This window comes from Corythoichthys intestinalis, chromosome 6 (genome assembly GCF_030265065.1).
Source record: "Corythoichthys intestinalis isolate RoL2023-P3 chromosome 6, ASM3026506v1, whole genome shotgun sequence".
Lineage (NCBI taxonomy): Eukaryota > Metazoa > Chordata > Actinopteri > Syngnathiformes > Syngnathidae > Corythoichthys > Corythoichthys intestinalis.
This window is the reverse complement of record NC_080400.1, coordinates 3,057,927-3,083,248: the sequence shown is the minus strand read 5'-3', so window position 1 is coordinate 3,083,248 and position 25,322 is coordinate 3,057,927. Positions and strand designations below refer to the sequence as shown.

General features: G+C 40.3%; 1 protein-coding gene across 1 annotated transcript in view; it reads left to right on the top strand.

Moving 5' to 3' along the window:
- plekhg2 (pleckstrin homology domain containing, family G (with RhoGef domain) member 2) overlaps window positions 1–22,699 on the top strand; it is a 61,124-nt gene extending 38,425 nt beyond the window's left edge. The window contains exons 7-15 of the mRNA XM_057838446.1: window positions 10,862–11,012; window positions 11,771–11,902; window positions 11,960–12,142; window positions 12,224–12,316; window positions 16,000–16,086; window positions 19,744–19,777; window positions 19,922–20,017; window positions 22,234–22,335; window positions 22,638–22,699. Coding sequence (XP_057694429.1) covers window positions 10,862–11,012; window positions 11,771–11,902; window positions 11,960–12,142; window positions 12,224–12,316; window positions 16,000–16,086; window positions 19,744–19,777; window positions 19,922–20,017; window positions 22,234–22,335; window positions 22,638–22,684 — 925 coding nt within the window. The 3' untranslated portion in view covers window positions 22,685–22,699. The remainder of the gene's footprint in view (window positions 1–10,861; window positions 11,013–11,770; window positions 11,903–11,959; window positions 12,143–12,223; window positions 12,317–15,999; window positions 16,087–19,743; window positions 19,778–19,921; window positions 20,018–22,233; window positions 22,336–22,637) is intronic.
- The last annotated feature ends 2,623 nt before the right edge of the window (window positions 22,700–25,322 follow it).

Below are 25,322 nucleotides of genomic sequence, written 5' to 3'. Positions count from 1 at the left end.
GAAATCTGATTCCAATTCGGAACCGGTTCCGAGTGTTTCGAGGCCTCGACATCACAATGAAAAAGCCTTAACGATCCCTTTAACGATCCCTGAAAACGCATATTGCGTCGTGACGTGTCTTGTTGTCCAGACGCATCAAACTAGCATGCCGCCGAGAGCCACTCGCTCCGAAGTTTGGCTACACTTCACCAGGAAAAAGGGTGAAAATGAAAGGTTACGATAGTTTAGCACGAGCATTGCCGCCGTAAACAAAACAATGACAGCACGTAGGTTCGAACGCTCGAAAGCGTGTCTTCACTTCACGAGGAAAAATTACAACAAAGCGACTTGCAGTCATTGCAAGGTGGAGATAACTGCATCGGGAGGGAATAGACCGCATTGTCCTCACCGAGACAGCTATACAGCTAGCTAAACTCCGAAATGACGATACAGAAGACGTTGGTATAATTTGCTGACTTTATTCAACCATCACTTGAAACTAAAAATAGAAATGAAACAAATCAATTTGGTCCCCAATAACAAACAGGTTTGCATCAACGTAAATCAGCGATGATTAGCTGCTAACACAGTCATAACAAACAGTTAGCAAGGGTTCGCTAGCATTAGCACATCGTTTAAACCACTACACAACTGGATTTAAGTGTCCGATCGTGAGTGGAAACACACAACAACAACACAGAAGATGATACATACAGGCGTTGCCTCTGTAGATATTTTACAAACATTAACAAAGAACGTAGGCTCGTGGCAGTGTTTCCCTTTCTCACTAACTCGCTTGGATGCAGCATTTCTTCTTCTGCGCGAGTAAGCGCGTTCTGCTTCGCGTGAGGAAGCGCAAGGGCGCCACCACTTGAGTGTGAAAGCGCCATAAAAACTAAAAGGTGCGCATTTCAATATACTGGTAAATAAAAACAGGGGTCCCCAAATTACGGCCCGCGGCTCCATATTTGGTCCGGCCCCCTGAACAATTCCAGAGAGCTTTTACAATTGTTTTTGTTTTTTTCTCCCTCAGTAGTGTTATTTATTTCCTGGCCTTTTTCAGTGAATAACTCAGAGAGGGTTATTTGGTTATTATCTATTTAATTAATAGTGCTATTTATTATTATCATATTAAATTATTATTTTAATTTTATTTACTTTTATTCCATGAAGAATCCACAGAGTGTTATTTGATTATGACTTTCTTAAAAAAAATATTTTTTTTACATTTACGCACTCCTGCAATCGTCACACTTTTTCTGTTACAAACTGACCCCGGCCTCTCATCAGAGAAGGGAAAAGTTGTGTGGCCCTCACAGGAAAAAGTTTGGGGACCCCTGCTTTAACACATATTGCAAAAGGCAGAACAACGACCTATATGCCAATACATACCAATATTTTTTATTTCTTTTAGAAAAATGTTTCAGTAAAATGTTACACATTCTTGTGCATTTGCCACTTATTGCCACAGTTAACATTAAGGCTTTGGGCCTCTTTTGACCTCGTTGTGAGTTTGTAAGGTTGTGACTTCTGATTAAACAAACTCGATGCCAATCAAAATGTTTGTTCTTCTTTTTCCCGAAATTAGAATCGATAAAGAATCGAATCGTTAAGCAACATCGATAATGGAATCGGAATCGTAAAAATCCTATCAATTCCCATCCCTACTCCAGGCCAATAGGTATAAATACATGGTTGTAAATGTCCAATACATTTGTAGTGGAAGGGTTGGCAGCAACGCCGTCAATAGCCGCTATTGAGTAACTAGCCGCTATTTTGACATTCATGAAATTTTAAATATCAGCAGATGACATGATGTCATCAATGCGTTATTTACTGCCAATGCAGTCAAGTGACCCCTTTGGCTCTCACCTGCATCTGGTTCCTGTCAATTTGTCCCGCATAATCAGCGGGACAGTAAACGCTTCGCCCAAAAATGTCCTCCCACCGCCTTATTGGACTTTACGTCCAAGTACTCTTCATGGAGCATAGACGCACGCACTCGCAAAAAGACCTTGGCGTCACCTCGCTCGGCTTTCTGCTTCTCGCTTCAGCTGAAGGGGGGAAAAAAAGCAGAAAGTAGGTCAAATGTTTTCAGTGATCCAAACCGAAAAAGAAAAAAATAGGAGCCACTCGACAAATGGAGCTCACGAACAATCGGAAATGTTTTGAAAGGTCCAACATATGCTGAGTTGAAAATCCAAACATGAGCATTGGTCTTTCGAGCAGGACACTTTATTGCTAGTAACTTTGCATTGGATTCAAAAGCTACCATCTATATGATTCCTGATATTAATGGCCATAAACAGGGGTGCACATAAGTGGTCCGCATGCGCGCCGGACGTAGACAAACGCGCTGGCCCTCAACGGGTTCCATACGCTTTTGCGTACCGATGGCTGACCACTGTATTTGCGGCGGACACGAGAAAATAACTTCTCAAAATGTCAAAGAGGCAGGCCACACTGAGTAATTACCGTATTGGCCCGAATATAAGACGGTGTTATTTGCATTGAAATAAGACTCAAAAAGCGGGAGTCGTCTTATACCGTATTGGCCCGAATATAAGACGGTGTTTTTTGCATTAAAGTAAGAATGAAAACCTGGGGGACGTTTTATAACTGCGGCCTAAAAAATAAATAAATAAAATAAAAAACTGCGGCCTAGACATATACCCATTCACGACGCTGGATGGCGCCAGTCATCAATGAATCGAATGCTGAACTTCAGTTACAGTTAGACTTCACTTTGATAATTAATGTAGTTATTGCAATTTTGTTTTATCACAATATTTTTTTCTTATTTATATTTCAAAAACCAGAAGCCATTCATTTATGAATTTGATTGCACTTTAGTTTACATATTTAAATGTTTAAATGTTCAGATATTAAGTTCTGAATGCGAAATTAAATGCCTTTTCTCTCAAATATATTGTTATAATCATTTGTTTCAGATGTATTGTAATTATTTTCTGTATAAAAATTAATTTGGTGTTCAAAAAGTCTTTTTTCAAACTTGAGTCTTGAAAAAGAGGGGGTCGTCTTATAATCGGGGTCGTCTTATATTCGGGCCAATACGGTATTTGGGGTCTAGACATTATACCCATTTACGACGCTAGATGGTGCCAGATATCATTGAAACGAATGCTGAACTTGAGGAGTAATGTTCTGTCATGACAGATCTCAGCTACACTCAACTTTAACCAGTTTGCATTATTTTATTGCAATGTTTTTCCTTATTCAGATTTGTGTCAAGATTACAGTTACAGTTAGACATTACTTTCATGGTTAATGCAGTTTTTGCAATTTTGTTGTTTTATCACAATAGATTGGTTTCTTTACATTTCAAAAACCAGAAGCCATTCATTTATGAATGTGATTGCATTTAGTTTACATATTTAAATGTTCAGATATTAAGATTTGAATGAGGCAAAGAAACATGCTTTTTCCCTCAAATATATTGTTATAATCATTTGTTTCAGATGTACTGTAATTATTTTCTGTATAAAAAAAAAAATGGTGTTCAAAAAGTCTTTTTTTCAAACTTGAGTCTTGAAAAAGAGGGGGTCATCTTATAATCAGGGCCGTCTTATATTCGGGCCAATACGGTACTTCCGTGTTCCCCCACCCCCGTCAAAAGACAGACAGACGACAGAGACGTCACTGGTGTTCTGCAAAAATATGCTACATCGGTGAGACGTCGTACATTAGTCGAATTTGACACCTAAAGTACTACCGTGCGCTCTAAACTTGTTTTGTTTAGATGCATACAGGAATAAGGTACTAAAAAAATGCCTGCAGAAAATACTTAAATGTACCGTATTGGCCCGAATATAAGACGGCCCTGATTATAAGACGACCCTCTCTTTTTCAAGACTCAAGTTTGAAAAAGACTTTTTGAACACCAAATTAATTTTTATTAGGGCTGTCAAAATTATCGCGTTAACGGGCGGTAATTAAGTTTTTTAATTAATCACGTTAAAATATTTGACGCAGTTAACGCACATGCCCCGCTCAAACAGATTAAAATGACAGCACAGTGTAATGTCTGCTTGTTACTTGTTTTTTGGCATTTTGTCACCCTCTGCTGGCGCTTGGGTCCAACTGATTTCGTGGGTTTCAGCACCATGAGTGAGCATGGTGTAATTATATGGCGAGCTACTAGTTTATTTTTTGATTGAAAATTTTACAAATTATATTAAAACGAAAACATTAAGAGGGGTTTTAATATAAAATTTCTATAACTTGTACTAACATTTATCTTTTAAGAACTACAAGTCTTTCTATCCATGGAACGCTTTAGGAGAATGTTAATAATGTTAATGCCATCTTGTTGATTTATTGTTATAATAAACAAATACAGTTCTTATGTACCGTAGGTTGAATGTATATATCCGTCTTGTGTCTTATCATTCCATTCCAACAATAATTTACAGAAAAATATGGCATATTTTATAGATGGTTTGAATTGCGATTGATTACGATTAATTAATTTTTAAGCTGTAATTGACTCGATTAAAAATTTTAATCGTTTGACAGCCCTAATTTTTATACAGCAAATAATTACAGTACATCCGAATAATTACAGTACATCCGAAACGAAAGATTATAACAATATATTTGAGAGAAAAAGCATGTGATTTTCCCTCATTCAAATCTTAATACCTGAACATTTACATATGTAAACTAAAGTGCAATCACATTCGTAAATGATTGGATTGTGGTTTTTGAAATGTAAATAAACCAATCTATTGTGATAAAACAACAAAATTGCAATAACTCTATTAACCATCAAAGTGAAGTCTAACTGTAATTGTAGTCTTGAAACAAATCTGAATAAGGAAAAACATATCTGGCGCCATCTGGCGTCGTGAATGGGTATAATGTCTAGACCGCGAATATAAGACGACCCCCTCTTTTTCAGTGTTATTTCAATGCAAAAAACACCGTCTTATATTCGGGCCAATACGGTAGTTATATCAAATAAGGACGGTTTAAACGCGCTACGTGACTAATGTGGTCAACTGCTTCAAAGCTAACACACAATGGTTAAAAGTATGAGAGGGTAATACATGCAAAAAGTATCTTTGGGGCTGTGAAAAGGTTCTAAATAACTAAATAAAAACAAAAATAGTGAGTAATCGCCGCCTCTAACCGATGTGCGCATGCGTGTGAATGCATGCGCAAGCGCCCTGGGCATTGGACGCTTCGCCGCGTAGTAAGGAATGGTCGAACACCGGAGCTACCGAAAAAAGGACTTTTGCTGAAAAGTGGCTGCAGGAGGCACCGTGGCTAGAAGTAAATGATGCTCGCAGGGAAATGCGGTACAAAATGTGCCGTGAGAATCCCAATGTCGCCGATAAGAGCAGCGCATTTTATGCAGGGTCAAAGAATTTCAGCCATCCGAACTTTGAAAAGCACGAAAAAACAGAGCATGTGGCCATTAAGCAAACTATCAATGTCAGACAGCACCGTACTCGCCCTGTGGACAAGTGGCGGAATAAAGGTAATGAAAACAGCGCCATGCACTGAAAAACGTGTTTTTGCTCGCATTTTACAAAGCTAAACATGCACGTTCAATGACGTCTTATGAGGAGGACATCCCACTTTTAAAAAGGCTTGGAGTTAATGTGGGAGCCGCATAATGCCCTTTATTTTGAATTGCTGCTTTTTATTTATATTTCACTTCAAAGTAATGGCAATTTTGTTGTGCCAGTTTATGTTAATCAAGCATTCATTGTTAATATAATTAAGTAAAGTTAATTGGCTCTAAGTAAAGCTTGTCATAAATTTATCGCATCAGGCGGGTCGGCTCTCAAGCTCAATGAGGACCAAGTCACATCTCCAGGTCCTCCTCTGAGAAACTGGGCAAAAAAATTATGTGCACCCCTGGCCATAAACATCGATTTCATTGACAGGAAGTGACCCGAAATGACAACGTAGTGACCCACTATCAAAAGGAAGTGACCCCAAAATGACCCCGGCCCAACAGAAAATGACCTGTCATCAAAAGGAAGTGACTCCGCAATGCAATCAAAATCAACAGGAAGTGAGCTGATATTAACAGGAAGTGAACCCAAAATGCCCCAAAATCAACAGTTAGTGACCCGATATCAACAGAAAGTTACCCGATATTAACGGGAAGTGACAACAGTGTGCCCCCAAATCGACAGGAAGTGTCCCGATGTCAAGAGGAAGTGATCCCCAAATGCCCCCATATCAACAGGAAGTTACCCGATATTAACAGGAAGTGATCCTTAAATGCCCCCAAATCCATCAGAAGTGACCCAATATCAACAAGAAGTGACGACAGTGTGCCCCCAAATCGACAGGAAGTGTCCCGATATCAAGAGGAAGTGATCCCCAAATGCCCCAAAATCAACAGGAAGTGAACCCATAACAACAGGAAGTGATCCCCAAATGCCCCCTATATCAACAGGAAGTTACCCGATTATAACAGGAAGTGACCCTTAAATGCCCCCAAATCCATCAGAAGTGACTTAATATTAACAGGAAGTGACCCCGGAGCGCCTCCAAATCAACAGCAGGTGTCCCGATATCAACAGGAAATAACCCCAAAATGCCTCCAAATCAACTGGAAGTGACACGATTTTAACAGGTAGTGACCCTTAAATGCCTCTAAATCAATACTGAGTGACCCAATGTCAAGAGGGGATACCGAAAGGCCCCCAAATCAACAGGAAGTGTCCCGATATCATCAGAAAATGACCCCAAAATGCCTCCAGATCAAAAGGCAAGTGAATCGATATCAACAACAAGTAACCAGATGTCAACAGGTAGTGAACCCAAAATGCAACAAAATCAACAGGAAGTGACCCTGAAATGCCCCCAAATCAACAGTTATTGACCTGATTTCAACAGGAAGTTACCTGACATTAACGTGAAGTGACCCCTAAAAGCCTTTAAATAAATAGTAGGTGACCCAATATGAACAAGAGGTGACAACAGAGTGCCCCCCAATCAACAGGAAGTGAGATAATATTAACAGGAAGTGACCCTGAAATGCCCCCAAATCAACAGTTAGTGACCTGATATCAACAGGAAGTTACCCGATATAAACAGGAAGTGACCCCCCAATGCCTTCAATTCAATAGTAAGTGACCCAATATCAACAGGACGTGACAACAGGGTGCCCCAAATCAACTGGAAGTGTCCCGATATCAAGAGGAATTGATCCCAAAATGCCCCCATATCAACAGGAAGTTACCCGATATTAACAGGAAGTGACCCTAAATGTCTTTAAATCAATAAATGGCCCAATATCAACAGGAAATTCCTCCAGATCTACAGGATGTGACCCTACATCAATAGGAAGTGATCCCAAAATGCCCTCAAATCAACAGTTAGTGCCCCAATATCAACAGGAAGTGAACCCGAAAGGACCCCAAACCAACAGTTAGTGACCCAATATCAACAGGAAGTGACCCCAAAAGGCCCCCAAATCAACAGGAAGTTACCCGATTTTAATAGAAAGTGGCCCCTAAATGCCCTCCAGATCAATAGTAAGTGACCCAATATCAACAGGAAGTGACCCCGGAGTGCCCCCAAATCAACAGGAAGTATCCCGATGTCAACAGGAAATGATAGCAAAAGTCCTCCAAATCGAGAGGAAGTGACCCCGTAAGGCCCCCAAATCAACAGGATGCGAACTGATATCAGCAAAAAGTGACCCTAAATGCCCACAAATCAAGAAAAATGACCCAATATTAAAAGGAAGTTACCCTGTAATGCCCCCAAATCAACAGGAAATCTGATATCAGCAGGAAGTGACCCTGAAAGGCCCCCAAATCAACAGGAAGTGACCCAATATGAACAGGAAGTTATCTGATATCAACATAAAGTGACTCCGGAGTGCCCCCAAGTCAACAGGAAGTGCCACGATATCAACAGTAAATCACCCCAAAATGCCCCCGAATCAACAGGAAGTGACCCTAAAATGCCTCCAAATCTATAGTGACCCAATATCCACAGAAAGTGACCGCAAAGGCCCCCAAATTAACAGGAAGTGACCCAATATTAACAGGAAGTTATCTGATATCAACATAAAGTGACTCCGGAGTGCCCCCAAGTCAACAGGAAGTGTCACGATATCAACAGGAAATGGCCCCAAAATGCCACCAAATCAACAGGAAGTGACCCTAAAATGCCTCCAAATCTATAGTGACCCAATATCAACAGGAAGTGACCCCAAAGGCCCCCAAATTAAAAGGAAGTGACCCGATGTCAACAGGAAATGACGCCGGAGTGCCCTCAAATCAACAAGAAGTGTCCCAATATCAACAGGCAGTGACCCCAAAAGGCCCCCAAATCAACAGGAAGTTACCTGATATTAATAGCCAGTGAACCCCGACTGCCTTCAATTCAACAGAAATTGACTTGATATTAACAGGAAGTGACCTGATTTCAACAGGAAGTGACCATGAAACCCGCCCAAATCAACACAAAGCGAGAAATGCCCCTGATTTGCCTCTATATAAACATCAAGTGACCACAAAATACCCCAAAATAAACAGAAAGTGAACCAATATCAACAGGAAGGTACCTCAAAATGTCCCCGAATCAACAGGAAATGACTGATCTCAACAGGAAGTGAACCCGAAATGCCTCCAAATCAACAGGAAGTCACTTGATCTCAAAAGGAAGTGACCTGTTATCAACAGGAAGTGAAATTATATACAGATGTAGGAACTATCACAGCAAAGCTACCAACGCGATTTCTCCAGAACTTACATGTTGTAGTCCCTTCACCCCTCCCAGTTGAAATGAATTGGACGTCGAATCTGTGAATTTGTTTGACGTCTTCGTTTTGACAGTTGGAAGGGATTCTTCCGGACGAGCCCCCCTACCAGGACAGCGTGTTCGTTTCCCCTCACGCGAGGAGAAAAGTGAACAGAGAAGAAAGAGAGTCATACGTGACTGACGTGTGGAATGATAAACAACAGTGTGGAAATCATTTCTATTACCACATCAAAGATGAGAGCTGTAGACCCGAGGCGTTTTCGTCTGGATTTTCAAATGAGGTGGAGAGCGGCAAAACCACCACAACCCCAGGGTTGATTACCATAAGTTTAAAGAAGCTTCTCTGGAGAAACTTTTATCAATAAACACAAAAATGTCTGAAGAAACGTCCGTCAAAAACACTTCCAAACATCTGTCAAGAACCTTGGAAAATAAACTTCCTTGGAAAGAACTTCTTGGAGAAAACTTCTAAGTCTAACTCTCATGAGAAACCTTCAGCATAAAGTTGCAAATTCCATTTTCTCCCACTTATCGACTTTCCTCTCTCCAGCCACTTTATCCAGATCTTCCAGGGGCGGATCCCAAGGTGTTCCTGGGCCAGCTTGGAAACTACGTCTTCCGCAAAGTGTCCCGAGTCGGCCTCGTGGCCTCCTTTCAGTGGGACTTGACTGGAACACCCCACAAGGGAGACATTCTAATCAGATGCCCGAGCCAACTCATCTGGCTCCTCTTGATGCTCTTCTAAGCCACTCTTGAATTACCGAGCTTCTCACCCTATCTCTGAGGGAGAGCCCTTCGCAGGAAACCTATTGCCAAAATGGGTGTGCCCCCAGATACAAGCGGCGACGCTTGTATCCAGGATCTTGTTCTTTGGGTCATAACCCACAGCTCGAGACCATAGATGAGGATAGGAACGAAGATGGACCTGTAATTAGAGAGCTTTGCTTTTGCAGAGTCTGCATCACTCTAGACACTGCACCTGTCGACCTCCCACTGCACAAGACCTCGATCTAAACTCTTCCACTTGGGGAAGGACCTCCTCCCTGACCCAAAGTTGGCATTTCACCTTTTCCTAACCTAGGACCACGATCTCAGGTTTGGAGGTGCTGATTCTAATCCCGACCACTTCCCACTCTGTTGCGAACCCCTCAAGTGACAGTTGAAGATGAAGTTGATGTATCATCTGCAAAAAACACAAATGAAATACTAAGGCCACCAAACTGGAACCCCTCAATGCCTCAGCTGCCCCTAGATATCCTGTCCATAAAAATTAGGAACAGATATGGTGACATATAGTAGCCTTGGTATAGTCCAAACCTCACTGGAAACGGATCCAACTTACTGCCAGGTACGCGGAGCAGACTCTGACACCGGTCAGAGAGGGACTGGACCGCATGTATTAGGTGTTCCAGTACCCTATAATCACAGAGCACTCCCTGAGGGAGACAGTCAAACACCTTCTCCAAGTCCACAAACACTTGTAGATTAGTTGGGAGGTCCTGATTCTCGACCGCTTCAACCTTGGTTAGGAACCACTAAAGTGAGAGTTAAGATCGTGGTTCGATGAAGCCAACAGAACTACTTCATAGATATTCTATCCTTAAAAGTTATGATCAGAACCGGTAACATAGGGAAGCCTTGGTGAGTCCAACCCTCAGTGGAAATGGATCTGACTTCCTGCCGACTACGTGGCCCAAACTCTGACACTGGTCATATAGGGACCAGACCATCGGTATTAGGTGCTACGGTAATTTATAATCCCTGAGCACTCCTCACAGGACCCCCAAGGGACACGGTCGAACGCCTTCTCTAAGCCAAAAACTGTAGCCTGCGAGCAGAGAATTTGAACTATCCAATTGTCCCTGAACAGACATTTGGAAGTCTCCATCATTCCTAATCGTTCCTCACCTTCATCAGTCTCGTCTTCCCAAAAAGATCTCCATCCCTCATCCATCATGTTAAAGACTCTTCTCCCGTTATTCTTGGCTCTCTGGTCCTCTAAATGTGCTGCAGATATCTGTCCAAGTTCCAAACTTGAAATTATATCATCAGTCAAATCCATGTTCTGCTCCTGTGTTCCTGTCATCCTGATGGATGATATTTTTTTGTGTGTTTGTATTTTCAGTTCCGTGTCAGTCCTGAGGGAGTGCATGAAGGACGAGACTCTGGTGCGATTTTTCCATGAGAGGCAGACCACCCTCAACCATTCCTTACCTTTGGAGACATACCTCCTGAAACCTGTTCAGCGCATACTCAAGTATCACCTCTTACTTCAGGTAATCCATTCTTTACTACCTTGTGCATTGCACAGAAACATGACTATTCCCTGACGTTTCTGTAAAAAGACTATTAGGGTAACGGTCAAACACAAAGGTAGTATGGGGCTGCTTTGACGCTTCGTGACCTGGACAAACTGCTGGGATTGATGGAACTAGGACCATCAAACACAGTGGTAGTACCGATGGTAGGTTGGTGGTACGGGACTGCTTTGACGCCTTATGACCTTGACGAGCTGCAGGGATTTCCAAAACCAGAACTGTCAAAAACAGTATTCTTCGTGGTAGCTTGGTGGTATGGGGCTGCTTTGATGCTCCGCGACCTGGACAAACTGCTAAGCCTAATAGAACCAGATCCGTCAAACACAGCGGCAGTGTTGGTGGTACAGGGCTGCTTTGACACTCTGCAACCTGGACTACCTGACGAGACTGATAGAACCAGAACCGTCAAACACAGAGGTGGTGTTGGTGGTATGGGGCTGCTTTGACGCTCCACGACCTGGATGACCTGCTGGGACCTACTGCAATGATTTTAGCCAGGACCCTTCTTGATTCAAGACCAATTACAAAAGTTTAGATGTGGTATCGGACCAGATTCTCAAAAGACTTGATCTAAACTCCCAAAAGTCTTGAAGTTTTATCTTATTCTCAGTGATTCCGAGCAAGTCCTGGTCAGGTCTCGATTGTGGTCTTGAGCAAAAATGTAGCTAGAAGAGAGCTGAAAGCACTTGAAAGACTGACACTTCTGGATTTCCCAGGAACTGTCCAAGCATTTGGACAAGAGTGACCCAGGCTACGAGGTGGTGGAGGACGCCATCATCACCATGACGGCGGTGGCCTGGTACATCAACGACATGAAGAGGAAGCAGGAGCACGCTGTCCGCTTGCAGGTATGTCAATCTGCACGCCGTTCTCGACGTCAGACACCATTTGCATCTCTGTCTCAGGAAATCGAGTCTCTGCTGGTGAACTGGAGTGGTCCCGACCTGAGCGGCTTCGGAGAGCTGGTTCTTGAAGGTTCCTTCAAGGTCCACCGGGTGAAGAAAGAACGCGCCTTCTTCCTGTTCGACAAGATGCTCCTAATCGCCAAGAAGCGTGTGGAGAACTTTGTGTACAGCACGCACATTTTTGTAAGTGCCAGCCAAAAATATGGATGTGTTGCTTTGGAAGCTGTGCTAGATGTTTCTGAGTTAAGTTCTTTGGATGTTTAGTGCTGCAATCTCCTGCTGGTGGACATCTTGAAGGACCCTCTGTGTTTCCGGGTGTCTGACCTGATGATTCCTAAGCAGCAGCACGTTGTCCAGGTGACTTCTTGAAGATTCCTTCTCATTCTAAGTGGTGTTCCCAAAGTAATACAGACACTGTATGCCAAAAAAATGAGAATTTTTTTCAAGCATGACTTGAGACTTTTTTGTCAGTTTACAGATTATGGACATGTCCACCAAGTTTCATGGTGCTACATTAAACTGGCCTCAGGGGGTGAATTTTTAAGTATGAATTAACAAAATTAGCCAAATTGCCTGAGAATAGCAACTTCAAACCAAAATATCAGACTTCCTGTGTCTTTTCAGGCATGACGTCTTGAGGCTTTTTTGTTGGTCTACTTATCATAGACATGTCAGTCAAGTTTCATTTAGCTAGGTTAGACTGGCTTCAGTGGCTGAATTTTTAAAGTTTCTTAATAAAGGGTGAATTTTCAACATTGGCCAAATTGCCTCAGAAATGTCCACTTCAAACCAAAATATCAGACTTCCCGAGTTTTTCCAGGAATGACTTCTTGAGGCTTTTTTGTTGGTCTACTTATCATAGACATGTCAGTCAAGTTTCATTTTGCTCGGTTAAACTGGCCTCAGGAGCTGAATTTTTAAAGGGGAATCAACAAAGTTAGCCAAATACCCCTAAAATATCCACTTAAAAACCAAAATAACAGACTTCCCGTGTCTTTTCAGGCATGACTTTTTGAGACTTTTTTGTTGGTCTACTTATCATAGACATGTCACCCAAGTTTCATTTTGCTAGGTTAAACTGGCTTCAGGGGCTGAATTTTTAAAGCTTTGTAAAGGGTGAATTTTTAACATTGGCCAAATTGGCCCTAAAATAGCCACATCAAACCAAAAATATTAGACTTCCAGTGTCTTTTCAGGCACGACTACTTTAGACTTTTTTGTTTGTCTATGTATTATAGACATGTCCACCAAGTTTAATGCCGCTACATTAAACTGGCTTCAGGGGCTGAATTTTAAAGTTTCTTTATAAAGGGTGAATTTTCAACATTGGCCAAACAGCCCCTGAAATATCCACTTCAAACCACAATATCAGACTTTCCGTGTCTTTTAGGCATGAAAATGTCTACCAAGTTTCATATTGCTAGATTAGACTGTCTTCAGGGGCTTAATTTTTAGCGATTTTTCTTTTTTATAAAGGGCGAATTATCAATATTGGCCAAATTGCCATTAAAATGCCTACTTTGGACTAAAAATACCAGACTTCCTTACATTTTCAGGCATGACTTCTTGAGACTTTTTTGTGGGTCTACGGATTACACTATAGACATGCCCACAAAGTTTCATGTCGCTACATTAAACTGGCCTCAGGGGCTGAATTTTTAAAGCTAAATCAACAAAGCCGAATTACCCGAAAATAGCCACTTTAAACAAAAATATTAGACTTCCTGTGTCTTTTCAGGCATGACTTCTTCAGACTATTATGTTGGTCTACATATTATAGATATGTCCACAAAGTTTTATGTCACGATATATAACTGGCCTAAGGGGCAGAATTTTTAAAATTGAATCAACAAAGTTAGCCAAATTGCCCTAAAATAGCCACTTCAAACAAAAATATTAGACTTCCTGTATCTTTTAAAGCATGACTTTTTGAGACTTTTTTTTTTGGTTGGTCTACAAATTATAGACATGTCTACCAAGTTTCAGATTGCTTGGTTAAGCTAGCTTAAGGGGCTGATTTTTTAAAGTTTCTTTATTAAGGGTGAATCATCAACATTGGCCAAATTGCCATTAAAATGACTACTTCAGACTAAAAACACCAGACTTCCTTACATTTTCAGAAATGATGTCTTGAGACTTTTTTTGTTGGTCTACGTATTCTCAACATCTCCACCACGTTTCATGTCGCTACACTAAAACTGGCCTCAGGGGCTGAATTTTTAAAGGTGTATCAACAAATAGCGCCTAAAATAGCCACTTCAAACCAAAATATTAGACTTCCAGTGTCTTTTCAGGCATGATTTCTCGAGGAATTTTTCTTGGTCTATTCATCATAGAGATGTCTCTCAAGTTTCATTTTGCTTAATGAAACTGGCTTCAGGGGCTCAATTTTTAAATGTTCTTTATAAAGGGCGATTTATCAACATTGGCCAAATTGCCATTAAAATGCCTACTTTGGACTAAAAATACCAGACTTCCTGACATTTTCAGGCATGACTTCTTGAGACTTTTTTGTGGGTCTACAATTTATAGACATGTCTAACAAGTTTCAGATTGCTAGGTTAAGCTAGCTTCAGGGGCTGATTTTTTAAAATTTCTTTATTAAGGGTGAATCATCAACATTGGCCAAATTGCTATTAAAATGACTACTTCAGACTAAAAATAACAGACTTCCTGACATTTTCAGAAATGATGTCTTGAGACTTTTTGTTGGTCTACCTATTCTCAACATCTCCACAAAGTTTCATGTCGCTACATTAAACTGGCCTCGGGGGCTGAATTTATAAAGGTGTATCAACAAATAGCGCCCTAAAATAGCCACTTCAAACCAAAATATTAGACTTCCAGTGACTTTTCTGGCATGATTTCTTGAGGAATTTTTCTTGGTCTATTCATCATAGACATGTCTCTCCAGTTTCATTTTGCTTAATCAAACTGGCTTCAGGGGCTCATTTTTTAAATGTTCTTTATAAAGGGCGATTTATCAACATTGGCCAAATTGGCATTAAAATGCCTACTTTGGACTACAAATACCAGACTTCCTTACATTTTCAGGCTTGACTTCCTGAGACTTTTTTGTGGGTCTACGTATTCTCGGCTTGTCCACCATGTTTCATGTCGCTACATTAAACTGGCCTTGGGGGCTGAATTTTTAAAGGTGTATCAACAACTTTCGCCTAAAATAGCCACTTCAAACCAAAATATTAGACTTCCAGTGTCTTTTCAGGCATGATTTCTTGAGGCATTTTTCTTGGTCTATTCATCATAGACACGTCTCTCAATTTCATTTTGCTAAATCAAACTGGCTTCAGGGGCTCAATTTTTCAACGTTCTTTACAAAGGGCGATTTATCAACATAGGCCAAATTGCCGTTAAAATGCCTACTTTGGACTAAAAATACCAGACTTCCTTACATTTTCTGGCATGACTTCTTGAGACTTTTTTGTGGGTCTACGTATTATCGGCATGTCCACCATGTTTCATGTCGCTACATTAAACTGGCCTTAGGGGCTGAATTTTTAAAGGTGCATTTGCAAAAAATGGCCACTACAGACTAAAAATATCCTGAGACTTTTTTGTGAGTCTACATATTACATACGTGTCCACAAAGTTTCATGTCACTGTACTAAACTGGCCTAAGGGGCTAAAACTTTAAAGGCGATTCAGCAAATAACCCTAAAATAGCCACTCAAAACCAAAATATTAGACTTCCTATGTCTTTTTAGGCATGACTTCTTGAGGCATTTTTCTTGGTCTACCCATCATACAGTAGACATGCCCCCCAAGTTTTATTTTGCAAATTCCAACCATCCTTGAATTTTCAAAACAATTGCAGGCTTCTTCTCATGACCAGATGTAAATATCTCTTCTTTAACTCTGATAATGAAAACAAAATGACCCAGCGTGGCTACATTCTGTAAATGTTAGGTTATAACCGCAATTTGTTTGAACTTTTTTGGGTGGGTATGTGCAGTGGCAAGTCAAATACTCCATGAAATGTCTATTCATTGTTGCCGTTTGTGTCACATGTGTGAATGCAGACCAAGAACATGGAGGAGAAGAGGCTGTGGGTTCACTATCTTAAGAAACTCATAGTGGAAAACCATCCCAATTCTCTTCCACATAAGGTTGGTACTAATACATAACACGTGGAAGTCACGAGAGATTTCTAGTGGTCTTTTCTGCCCTCTGCTGGTCATTCTTATAACTTCTGAGAACACAAGGGCAATGGTTAAAAGTCAGGATAAATCAGGGAAATACAAATCCTGAAATATACAGCATTTACCTCATTGTTTGGCAATGACGGTAATGGACGTCCAGTCCATTTCGACAGGGTGGGCTGGTAACGGTCATTAAATAATAATAATAAAAAACTAGCCCTGCAAGCAGGACTCAATGGGCCCGAGGGCGAGCGTATCGATTTCTCCAAATTCCCATTGGTGATTTTTTGTTTTGTTTTGGGAAGCTAAATACATTTGACCTACTCTTCGACATAATGTCAAAAAAGCAAGGGTCCTATTCATTTGCCAAGAAGAAAGAATAATACAAGGAAATAAGACATAAGAACCAGCTAATAATATTAATAATAATTAGGGTTGTTCCGATCATGTTTTTTTGCTCCCGAGTTAGTTTGAGTATCTGCCGATCCCGATATTTCCCGATCCGAGTGCTTTTTTTTTTTGCTCCCGATTCAATTCCAATCATTACCGATAATTTTTCCCGATCATATACATTTTGGCAATGCATGAAGAAAAAAATGAATACAACTCGGACAAATATATACATTCAACATAGGGTATATAAGTACTGTATTTGTTTATTATGACAATAAATCCTCAATGTGGCATTTACATTATTAACATTCTTTCTGTGAGAGGGGTCCACAGATAGAAAGACTTGTAATTCTTAAAGGATAAACGTGACTTTGTATATTGTGACTAAATATCGCCATCTAGTGTATTTGTTGAGCTTTCAGTAAATGATACTGTAGCCATGCCCAAATGCATGATGGGAAATGGAACCATGACTGTGCGTAGTGGTACCAATTGATATATCTTCTCTGCGTTGGGAAATAACATAGGGTGTTAAGAAAAAGATCAGTTACTACCTTTCATCCCCACATTGCTTCCCACAATATGTCTAATCGTAGGGAGAGGGATTGTAAAGTTTTAGCCAATTAAAAAAAAAGTTCCAAAGGCTGCCAAAATTCACTCTACTCATTTTACGCTTCCTTATAGCTTTATATTTAGGTAAAACGGCGCCATTACAGATTGAATGCGACAATGCGTGAGTGGGTTGTGCAGCGCATGCGTTAATTGCGTTAAATATTTTGACGTGATAAATTTGATAATCCTACTTTAAGCCTAAACTAAAGACTCTGGATGAGTGTAACACATTATGTCTGTAACGTTAAATACAATTAGAAAACGATTTAATATAAAAAATTAAATTAAAAAAAAAGGCATGGCCGCTATTTTTTTGCCGATTCTGATACTTTGAAAATGACGTGATTGGACCCGATCGATCGGGACATTTGGAATAATAATTAAATTTGCCATTTTCATTTGTCACGAAGAAGCCCTAACCCTAAACACCAAAAAATGCCCAACTTCGGTACCCCGCACAGGTCAGGTCCTGAATGAAAATTCACCATTTTGATATGTGCAAATTTTGTTGAGTCTTTAAGCATGTTCAGAACTTCAAATTGGCCATTTTCATTTGCCCTGAAGAAGCCCTAACCCTAAACCCTAACCCAAATCTTCAAATAAGCCCGACTTCGGTACTCTGCCCAGGTCAGGCCCGTGAATGAAAACTCACCATTTTGATAACTTAATAAAAATATGAAATATCTCATATGTCTCATGAAGAGTCTCACCAATTTTGAGGAGGAGCCAACCAACTGCTTCGGTGCAATGGTCTCAAACGTGCACCCAGGTTTTCGACAAAAATGGCATGTTTTTCAACATTCAATCTAAAATATCCGATTTCTTGTTGGGTTTGGAATATGGGTGCAAGAGACTTTTTAAAGCATTTTTGCACAAGGTATCATCTCCCCACATTTCATCGCTCTACGTTGAAAAAACCTAAATGGAGAGGCCTTTTTAAAAAAATTCCAGGGGGCGCCACTGAGCCATTTTTTGACATTTTTTCACAACGTTGCCAAATTATCAAAATTTTCGCGAAGCCGCATGTTTGTGCAAATTTTGGTGAGTTTTTGAGCATGTTTAGACCTCCGAATTTGCCATTTTCATTTGCCATGGAACAAGAATAATAATAATCCTTAGCAGAACATTAGGGCCCGAGCACTTTGGTACTCCGCCCAGGTCAGGCCCGTGAATGAAAATTCACAATTTTGATAACTTAATATCTCATATGTCTCATGAAGAGTCTCACCAATTTTGAGGAGGATCCAACTAACTGCCTCGGTGCAGTGGTCTCAAACGTGCACCCTGGTTTTCGACAAAAGTGGCATGTTTTTCAACATTCAATCCAAAATGCCCGATTTCTTGTCGGGTTTGGAATATGGGTGCAAGAGACTTTTTAAAGCATTTTTGCACAAGGCATCATCTCCCCAAATTTATTCGCTCTATGTTGAAAAAACCTAAATGGAGAGGCCTTTTTTAAAAATTCCAGGGGGCGCCACTGAGCCATTTTTTTGACATTTTTTCACAACGTTGCCAAATTATCGGAATTTTTGCGAAGCCACATGTTTGTGCAAATTTTGGTGAGTTTTTGAGCATGTTAAGACCTCCGAATTTGCCATGTTCATTTGCCATGAAAAAAGCGTAATAATAATCCTTTGCAGAACAATAAGGGCCTTCGCACCTGTTGGTGCTCGGGCCCTAAAAAAGTTATAAAAATAATATCTAATAATTATTAAATTTTAATATTGCATATTATTATAGAACATACAGTTTGGCCAAAATTTGCCCAAAACATTCTACGCATTCATTTCTAATGTCCAAAATTCGAGAGACAGCGAGAACCAAAAGTGGTATTTGCCATGGGGCAAAATGGATTTGGCCATGTGGAATTTTTTTGCCATTTTTTTCACAACGTTGCCAAATTATCGAAATTTTCGTGAAGCCTCATGTTTGTGCAAATTTTGGTGAGTTTTTGAGCATGTTAAGACCTCCGAATTTGCCATTTTCATTTGCCATGAAAAAAGAATAATAATAATCCTTTGCAGAATAATAGGGCCTTCGCACCTGTTGGTGCTCGGGCCCTAAAAAAGTTATAAAAATAATATCTAATAATTACTAAATTTTAATATTGCATATTATCATAGAACATACATTTTGGCCAAAATTTGCCAAAAACATTCTACGCATTCATTTCTAATGTCCAAAATTCGAGAGAAAGCGAGAACCAAAAGTGGTATTTGCCATGGGGCAAAATGGATTTGGCCATGTGGCATTTTTTTTGCCATGTGGCAAAATGGGATTTTGCCATTTGCTATTTCTTCTTCGCTATGTGGCATTTTTTTTTTTTTTGAACAAATGTGAGAAATTTAAAAAGTTTCAGATACTTTTTCAAACCACTGTATTATTCCTGGATACTAAAAACATAAATTAACTAAAAACTATCAAATGAATCATCAACTATTTGGTTTAAAATTTCCCTATTTGGCATTTGCAAGGCAAAGCCCCATATAATAAAAACAACAATATAAAAACTAAATGTTACACATTAAAAACGATTTAATTTTAAATATAACTTCAACTACAAATGTTTTTGTTTTTATCTACGTAAAACTTTGGCTTTTTTTTTTATGTTGTCTGCAGGCCAGACAGGTCCTCGGAGACAATTCCTGCCAGTGTGAGTACACAAAATGCTTTTGTTAGCTTCCATCATTACTGACTGGATGACAATCTAAGTTTTGCCATCGCTAACTACGCTAAATACACACAAGCAACCTTATGGCGTTAGCTAGGCTAATTAGCATTTCCTGTTTTCCAACAGCTCCCCAGTTTGAGCAGGACCACCTGAAGAAGTTTTCTTCTCCTTCACCGCGACTGGACGACATACACGTTTACCACAGAGGACGACGTCAATCAGGTAAATGAAAAAAAAATTCATTCATCGTTCATTCATTCATCAGTCAGGCCCAAGACATTCTAATTTTTGGAACCATTCAAAATGAAACATTAACAATTGAATGGAAACAAATAGAAAGCCTGAAAATATGTTGGTTGTGATTTTGCCCCAAAAACCTACCATTACAGCCCACTGAAATTCAATTTCACATACGTCAAAATATCAACAAGAAATGACCTGACATCAGCAGGAATTGACCCTGAAATGAACTCAGGTCAACTGGGAAGTGACTTGATATCAACAGGAAGGGAACTTATCAACAGGATGTGACCCACAAAATGTCCCCAAATCAACAGGAAGTAACCTGATATCAACAGGAAGTGACCCTGAAATGTCCTGAAATCAACAGGAACTGTCCTGATGCCAACAGATTCCAATTTGCCCAGAAATCAAAAGCAGGTGACCCGATATCAACCGGAAGTGACCCTGACATGTCCGCCAAATCAACAGGAAGTGACCTGATATCAACAGGAAGTGACCTAGATATGTCCCCAAATCAACAGGAAGTAAAATGCTGTCATTAAGAAGTGACCCAGAAATGTCCCAAAATCAATAGAAAGGAATTTAATATCAAGAGGAAGTGATCTATTATCAACAGGAAGTGACTCTGAAATGTCTGCAAATCAACAGCAACTGACCTGATACCATCAGGTATTGGCCCAGAAATGTCCCAAAATCAATAAGAAGTGACCCAATATCAACACGTAGTAACCCTGACATGTCCCCAAATCAACAGGAAGTAACCTCATATCAACAGGAAGTGAGCCTGAAATGTCCACAAATCAACAGGAAGTGACTTGATACCAACAGGAAGTGACCCTCATAATGTCCGCAAATCAACAGAAAGTGACTTGATAATAAACAGGAAGTGACCCAGAAATATCCCCAAATCAACAGGTAGTGGCCCAGACATGTCCCAAAATTAATTGGAAGTGACCCAATATCAACAGGTAGTGACCCTGACATGTCCCCAAATCAACAGGAAGTGACCTCATATCAACAGGAAGTGAGCCTGAAATGTCCACAAATCAACAGGAAGTTACTTTATATCAACAGGAAGTTATCAATATGAAGTGACCAAGAAATGTCCCACAATCAATAGGAAGTGAGCACCCAAGTAGGTCCATGCCGTTGACAGCCATGCAACAGGAAATGTCCCCGAAATGTCAATTCAATGACAAGTGGCCTGATATCACCAGGAAGTGACCCAGAAATGTCCCCAAATCAGTAGGAGGTGACCTGTATATCAACAGGGAGTGACCCTGCAGTGTCCACAAATCAACAGGAAGTGACTTGATTTCAACAGGAAGTGAATTGTTATCAATAGGAAGTAAACCAGAAATGTCCCAAAATCGATGGGAAGTGACCTGATATCAATAGGAAGTGACCCTGACATGTCCCCAAATCAGCAGGAAGTGACCCGATATCAACAGGAAGTAACCCTGAAATGTCCACAAATCAACAGGAAGCAACCCTGGCATGTCAGCAAATCAACAGGAAGAGACCCTGACATATCCCTAAATCAATAGGAAGTGACCTGATATCAACAGGAAGTGACCCAGAAATGTCCCCAAATCAGTAGGAGGTGACCTGATATCAACAGGGAGTGACCCTGAAGTGTCCACAAATCAACAGGAAGTAACCCTTGAATTTCAACAAATCAACAGGAAATGACTTGATATCAACAGGAAGTGACCCTGAAATGTCTCCAAATAGAAAACGAAGTGACCCTAAGGGGTTTACCTGCTAAAGCAAAGTATCCATCACAATTTCTCTACAAATTTCATTTTGTAGTACTTAGTAGGATGCATATGACAATGTTGTGGCATTAGCAGTGCAATCAGGAAGACGCCCGCAACCTTCAGGAGACTGTAGTCTTTTAACCTTTACATGCATAAATGAAAAATTGCCCGATCACGTATTGCTGAAAAATCCTCGAAATGGAAGTTTGCAGCTCCCGCCTCTTTCTCCTGATTGGCTGAAACGACAGATGACCAGGTCAGTGGTTGGACGGTTGAGCTTTGCAAGATGGTACCGCACGGTCAATCAAAAATATGTGACTTGCACTAACGCTGTCTGAGCGGTGTTTATGTTGAGACCTTTTCCGATCTTTATGAAGTCTGCCGGGACGAAAAGTGGAACAATACATGACGAATGTTTTGTTCTGAAACTTCCAGAACCGCCTGAACTCCTCACTTACACGCCGGAAAAAAGCAGGAAGAGTTTACCCATGCTACTGGAGGGAAATCTGCCTTACAGGCGCACCAGGAGACAGTCAGGTAGGCTGGATAAGATCACTTCCTGTTGATTTGGGGTTACTTCCTGCTCATTTTGGGGCATTCTGAGGTCACTTCCTGTACATTGTGGAGCATTATCTGTTGGTTTTTGAGCTTTTCTGGGTCAATTTTTGTAGATTTTTGGTCTTTTTGGGGCATTTTCAGGTTATTTCTTTATTAACTCAATGTATGGCATTGACAGTGATATCGCCATTAATGGCAGACAATGAGTTATAGACAAACAGGAGTAGGAATGAAAAACGGGTTGTAAAAGCTGACTGAATGTTTGTTTTTATACATTTCAGCTCCAGCAAAAGAGATCGAAGCAGCTTTTCAACCTCACAGTGAGTAAATACTCAAAATTCCGGCATTTGTCAACCAGTGGTTTTTTTTTTTGTTTGTTTTCGTTTTGGAACAAAATATCACTACTCACTTGGGCAGCATAGCCAAGAACGAAAAGTGGTATTTGGCATATGGCAAACTGGCTTTTAGCATATGTCATTTATTTTTGCCATATGGAAAATGGACTTTGGAATTAGGCAATTTTTCTTGCCATCTGGCGAAATGGCTTTTGGAATATGGCAGTGGGCATCAACTAAAATGGGCGCCAGTTAAATGTCAACGGGCTGTTATGGTAAGTTTTCGGTCAAATATCACAACCACACAGGTTTTTCTGGCATTGAAAATGAATGGGAAATTTGGACGTGAATGGCCATCAATGGCATGGCCTTACTCGGGTGCCAGTTGAATGTCGATGCGCTATAATGGTAAGTGTAGGGTCAAAAATCACAACCGCAAATGTTTTTCTGCCATTGAAAATGGGAAATTTGGCTGTCAATGGAATGGACGTGCATGGCCTGCAAAAAAGACCATATGCCCCCCCCCCCCCCCCCCATATACCAAAAGCCATATAACAAAAAAGCTGACATAACCCAAATGCCATTTTGCCACATGGCCAAAAATGCCTTATGCCAGCAGCCATTTTGCCATATGCCCAAAAATGCCTTATGCCATATGTCAAAATTCACTTTGCCATATGCTGAAAAAATGACTTATGCCAAGTCATTCTGACATCACAAAACAAACTGCCATATGCCAAAAGCCATTTTGCCATATGCAAAAAAAAAACTGCCATATGCCAAAAGCTATTTTGCCTTTACAAAAGAAACTGCCATATGCCAAAAGCCATTTTACCAAATAAAAAATACTGCCATATACCAAAAGCCATTTTGCCATATGCCAAAAAAATGCCATATACCAAAAGCCATTTTGCCATATACCCCCCAACAAAACAAAACAAAAAAACTGCCATATGCCGAAAGCCACTTTGCCATATATGTCAAAAGCCACTTTGCCATATGCTAAAAAATGCCTTATGCCAAGTCATTCTGACATCACAAAACAAACTGGCATATGCCAAAAGCCATTTTACCGTATACCCCCTCCCCAAAAATCTGCCAGAAGCCATTTTGCCATATATCAAACAAAATGCCATATACCAAAAGCCATTTTGCCTTTCCCTCCCCCAAAAAAACTGCCATATGCCAAAAGCCATTTTGCCATATGCCTAAAAATGCCTTATGCCAAATAAGCCAAAAGCCACTTTGCCATATGCTAAAAAATGCCTTATGCCAAGTCATTCTGACGTCACAAAACAAACTGCCATTTGCAAAAAGCCATTTTGCCTTATTCCAAAAAATGCCACAGGGTAAAAGCCATTTTGCCATCTGCCAAAACAGACCTACAATATACCAAGAGGCATTGTGTCATGGACAAAAATACTTTGTTTTACTTCCCTCAGGGTGGCCACATCATGCCCTATGCCAAAAACCATTTTGCCATATACCCCCCCCCCAAAAAAAAGCCATATGCCAAAAGCCATTTTGCCATCTGTCAAAATAAACCTGCCATATATCAAAAGCCATTTTCCCATTACCAGAAGCCACTTTGCCATATGCTAAAAAATGCCTTCTGCCAAGTCATTCTGACTTCACAAAACAAACTGCCATTTGCCAAAAGCCATTTTGCCTTATTCCAAAAAATGCCACATGATAAAAGCCATTTTGCCATCTGCCAAAATAGACCTATAATATACCAAGAGGCATTGTGTCATGGACAAAAATACTTTGTTTTACTTCCCTCAGGGTGGCCACATCATGCCCTATGCCAAAAACCATTTTGCCATATACCCCCCCCCCCCAAAAAAAAAGCCATATGCCAAAAGCCATTTTGCCATCTGTCAAAATAAACCTGCCATATATCAAAAGCCATTTTCCCATTACCCAAAAAATTGCCATATGCCAATAACCATTTTGCCATATGCAAAAAAAACAAAACTGCCATATGCCAAAAGCCATTTTGCCATACACCAAAACAATAAATCAATAATAATAAAAAGCCGAAAGCCATTTTGCCGTATACAAAAAATGCCCTATGCCAAAAGCCATTTTCCCATTGCCAAAAAAACTGGCATATGCCAAAAACATTTTGCCATATGCCAAAAAAAACTGCCATATGCCAAAAGTTATTTTGCCATATGTCAAAGATCACTTTTCGTTCTCGAGAGACAGACAACTTCTGCTCTTACATTCAACATTATTATGTATGACGTATGACATGCCTCCCTTCATGCATTGCAGCGCTACAGATTTAAATAGTCCATGATCAGTGCTAATTATTTCTTCAGTTATTGTTCCAGGTGTTTCAGTTACTGCCAGTTATGCTATTTAGTTTGTTGTCATGTGATTATTTTAGTTTTGTTTCGAATGACTTTTGATTTAATCATCTGTTATTGCTCGTCAAGTTGATGGAAACCTATTCCGCTGCTTACAAATTATAAGCAGGAGTTGGGCCTACCTGGCTTTTGAGTGCCACTAAATTGCTGGTGTCCATCATGCTTGGTCACTTAATTGGCCCACAAGATTTGTACCTCAGTTGTTGCCAGTGGTTGGAAATAACTCACCATCAGCGGCGCATCTTTACAGAATAGC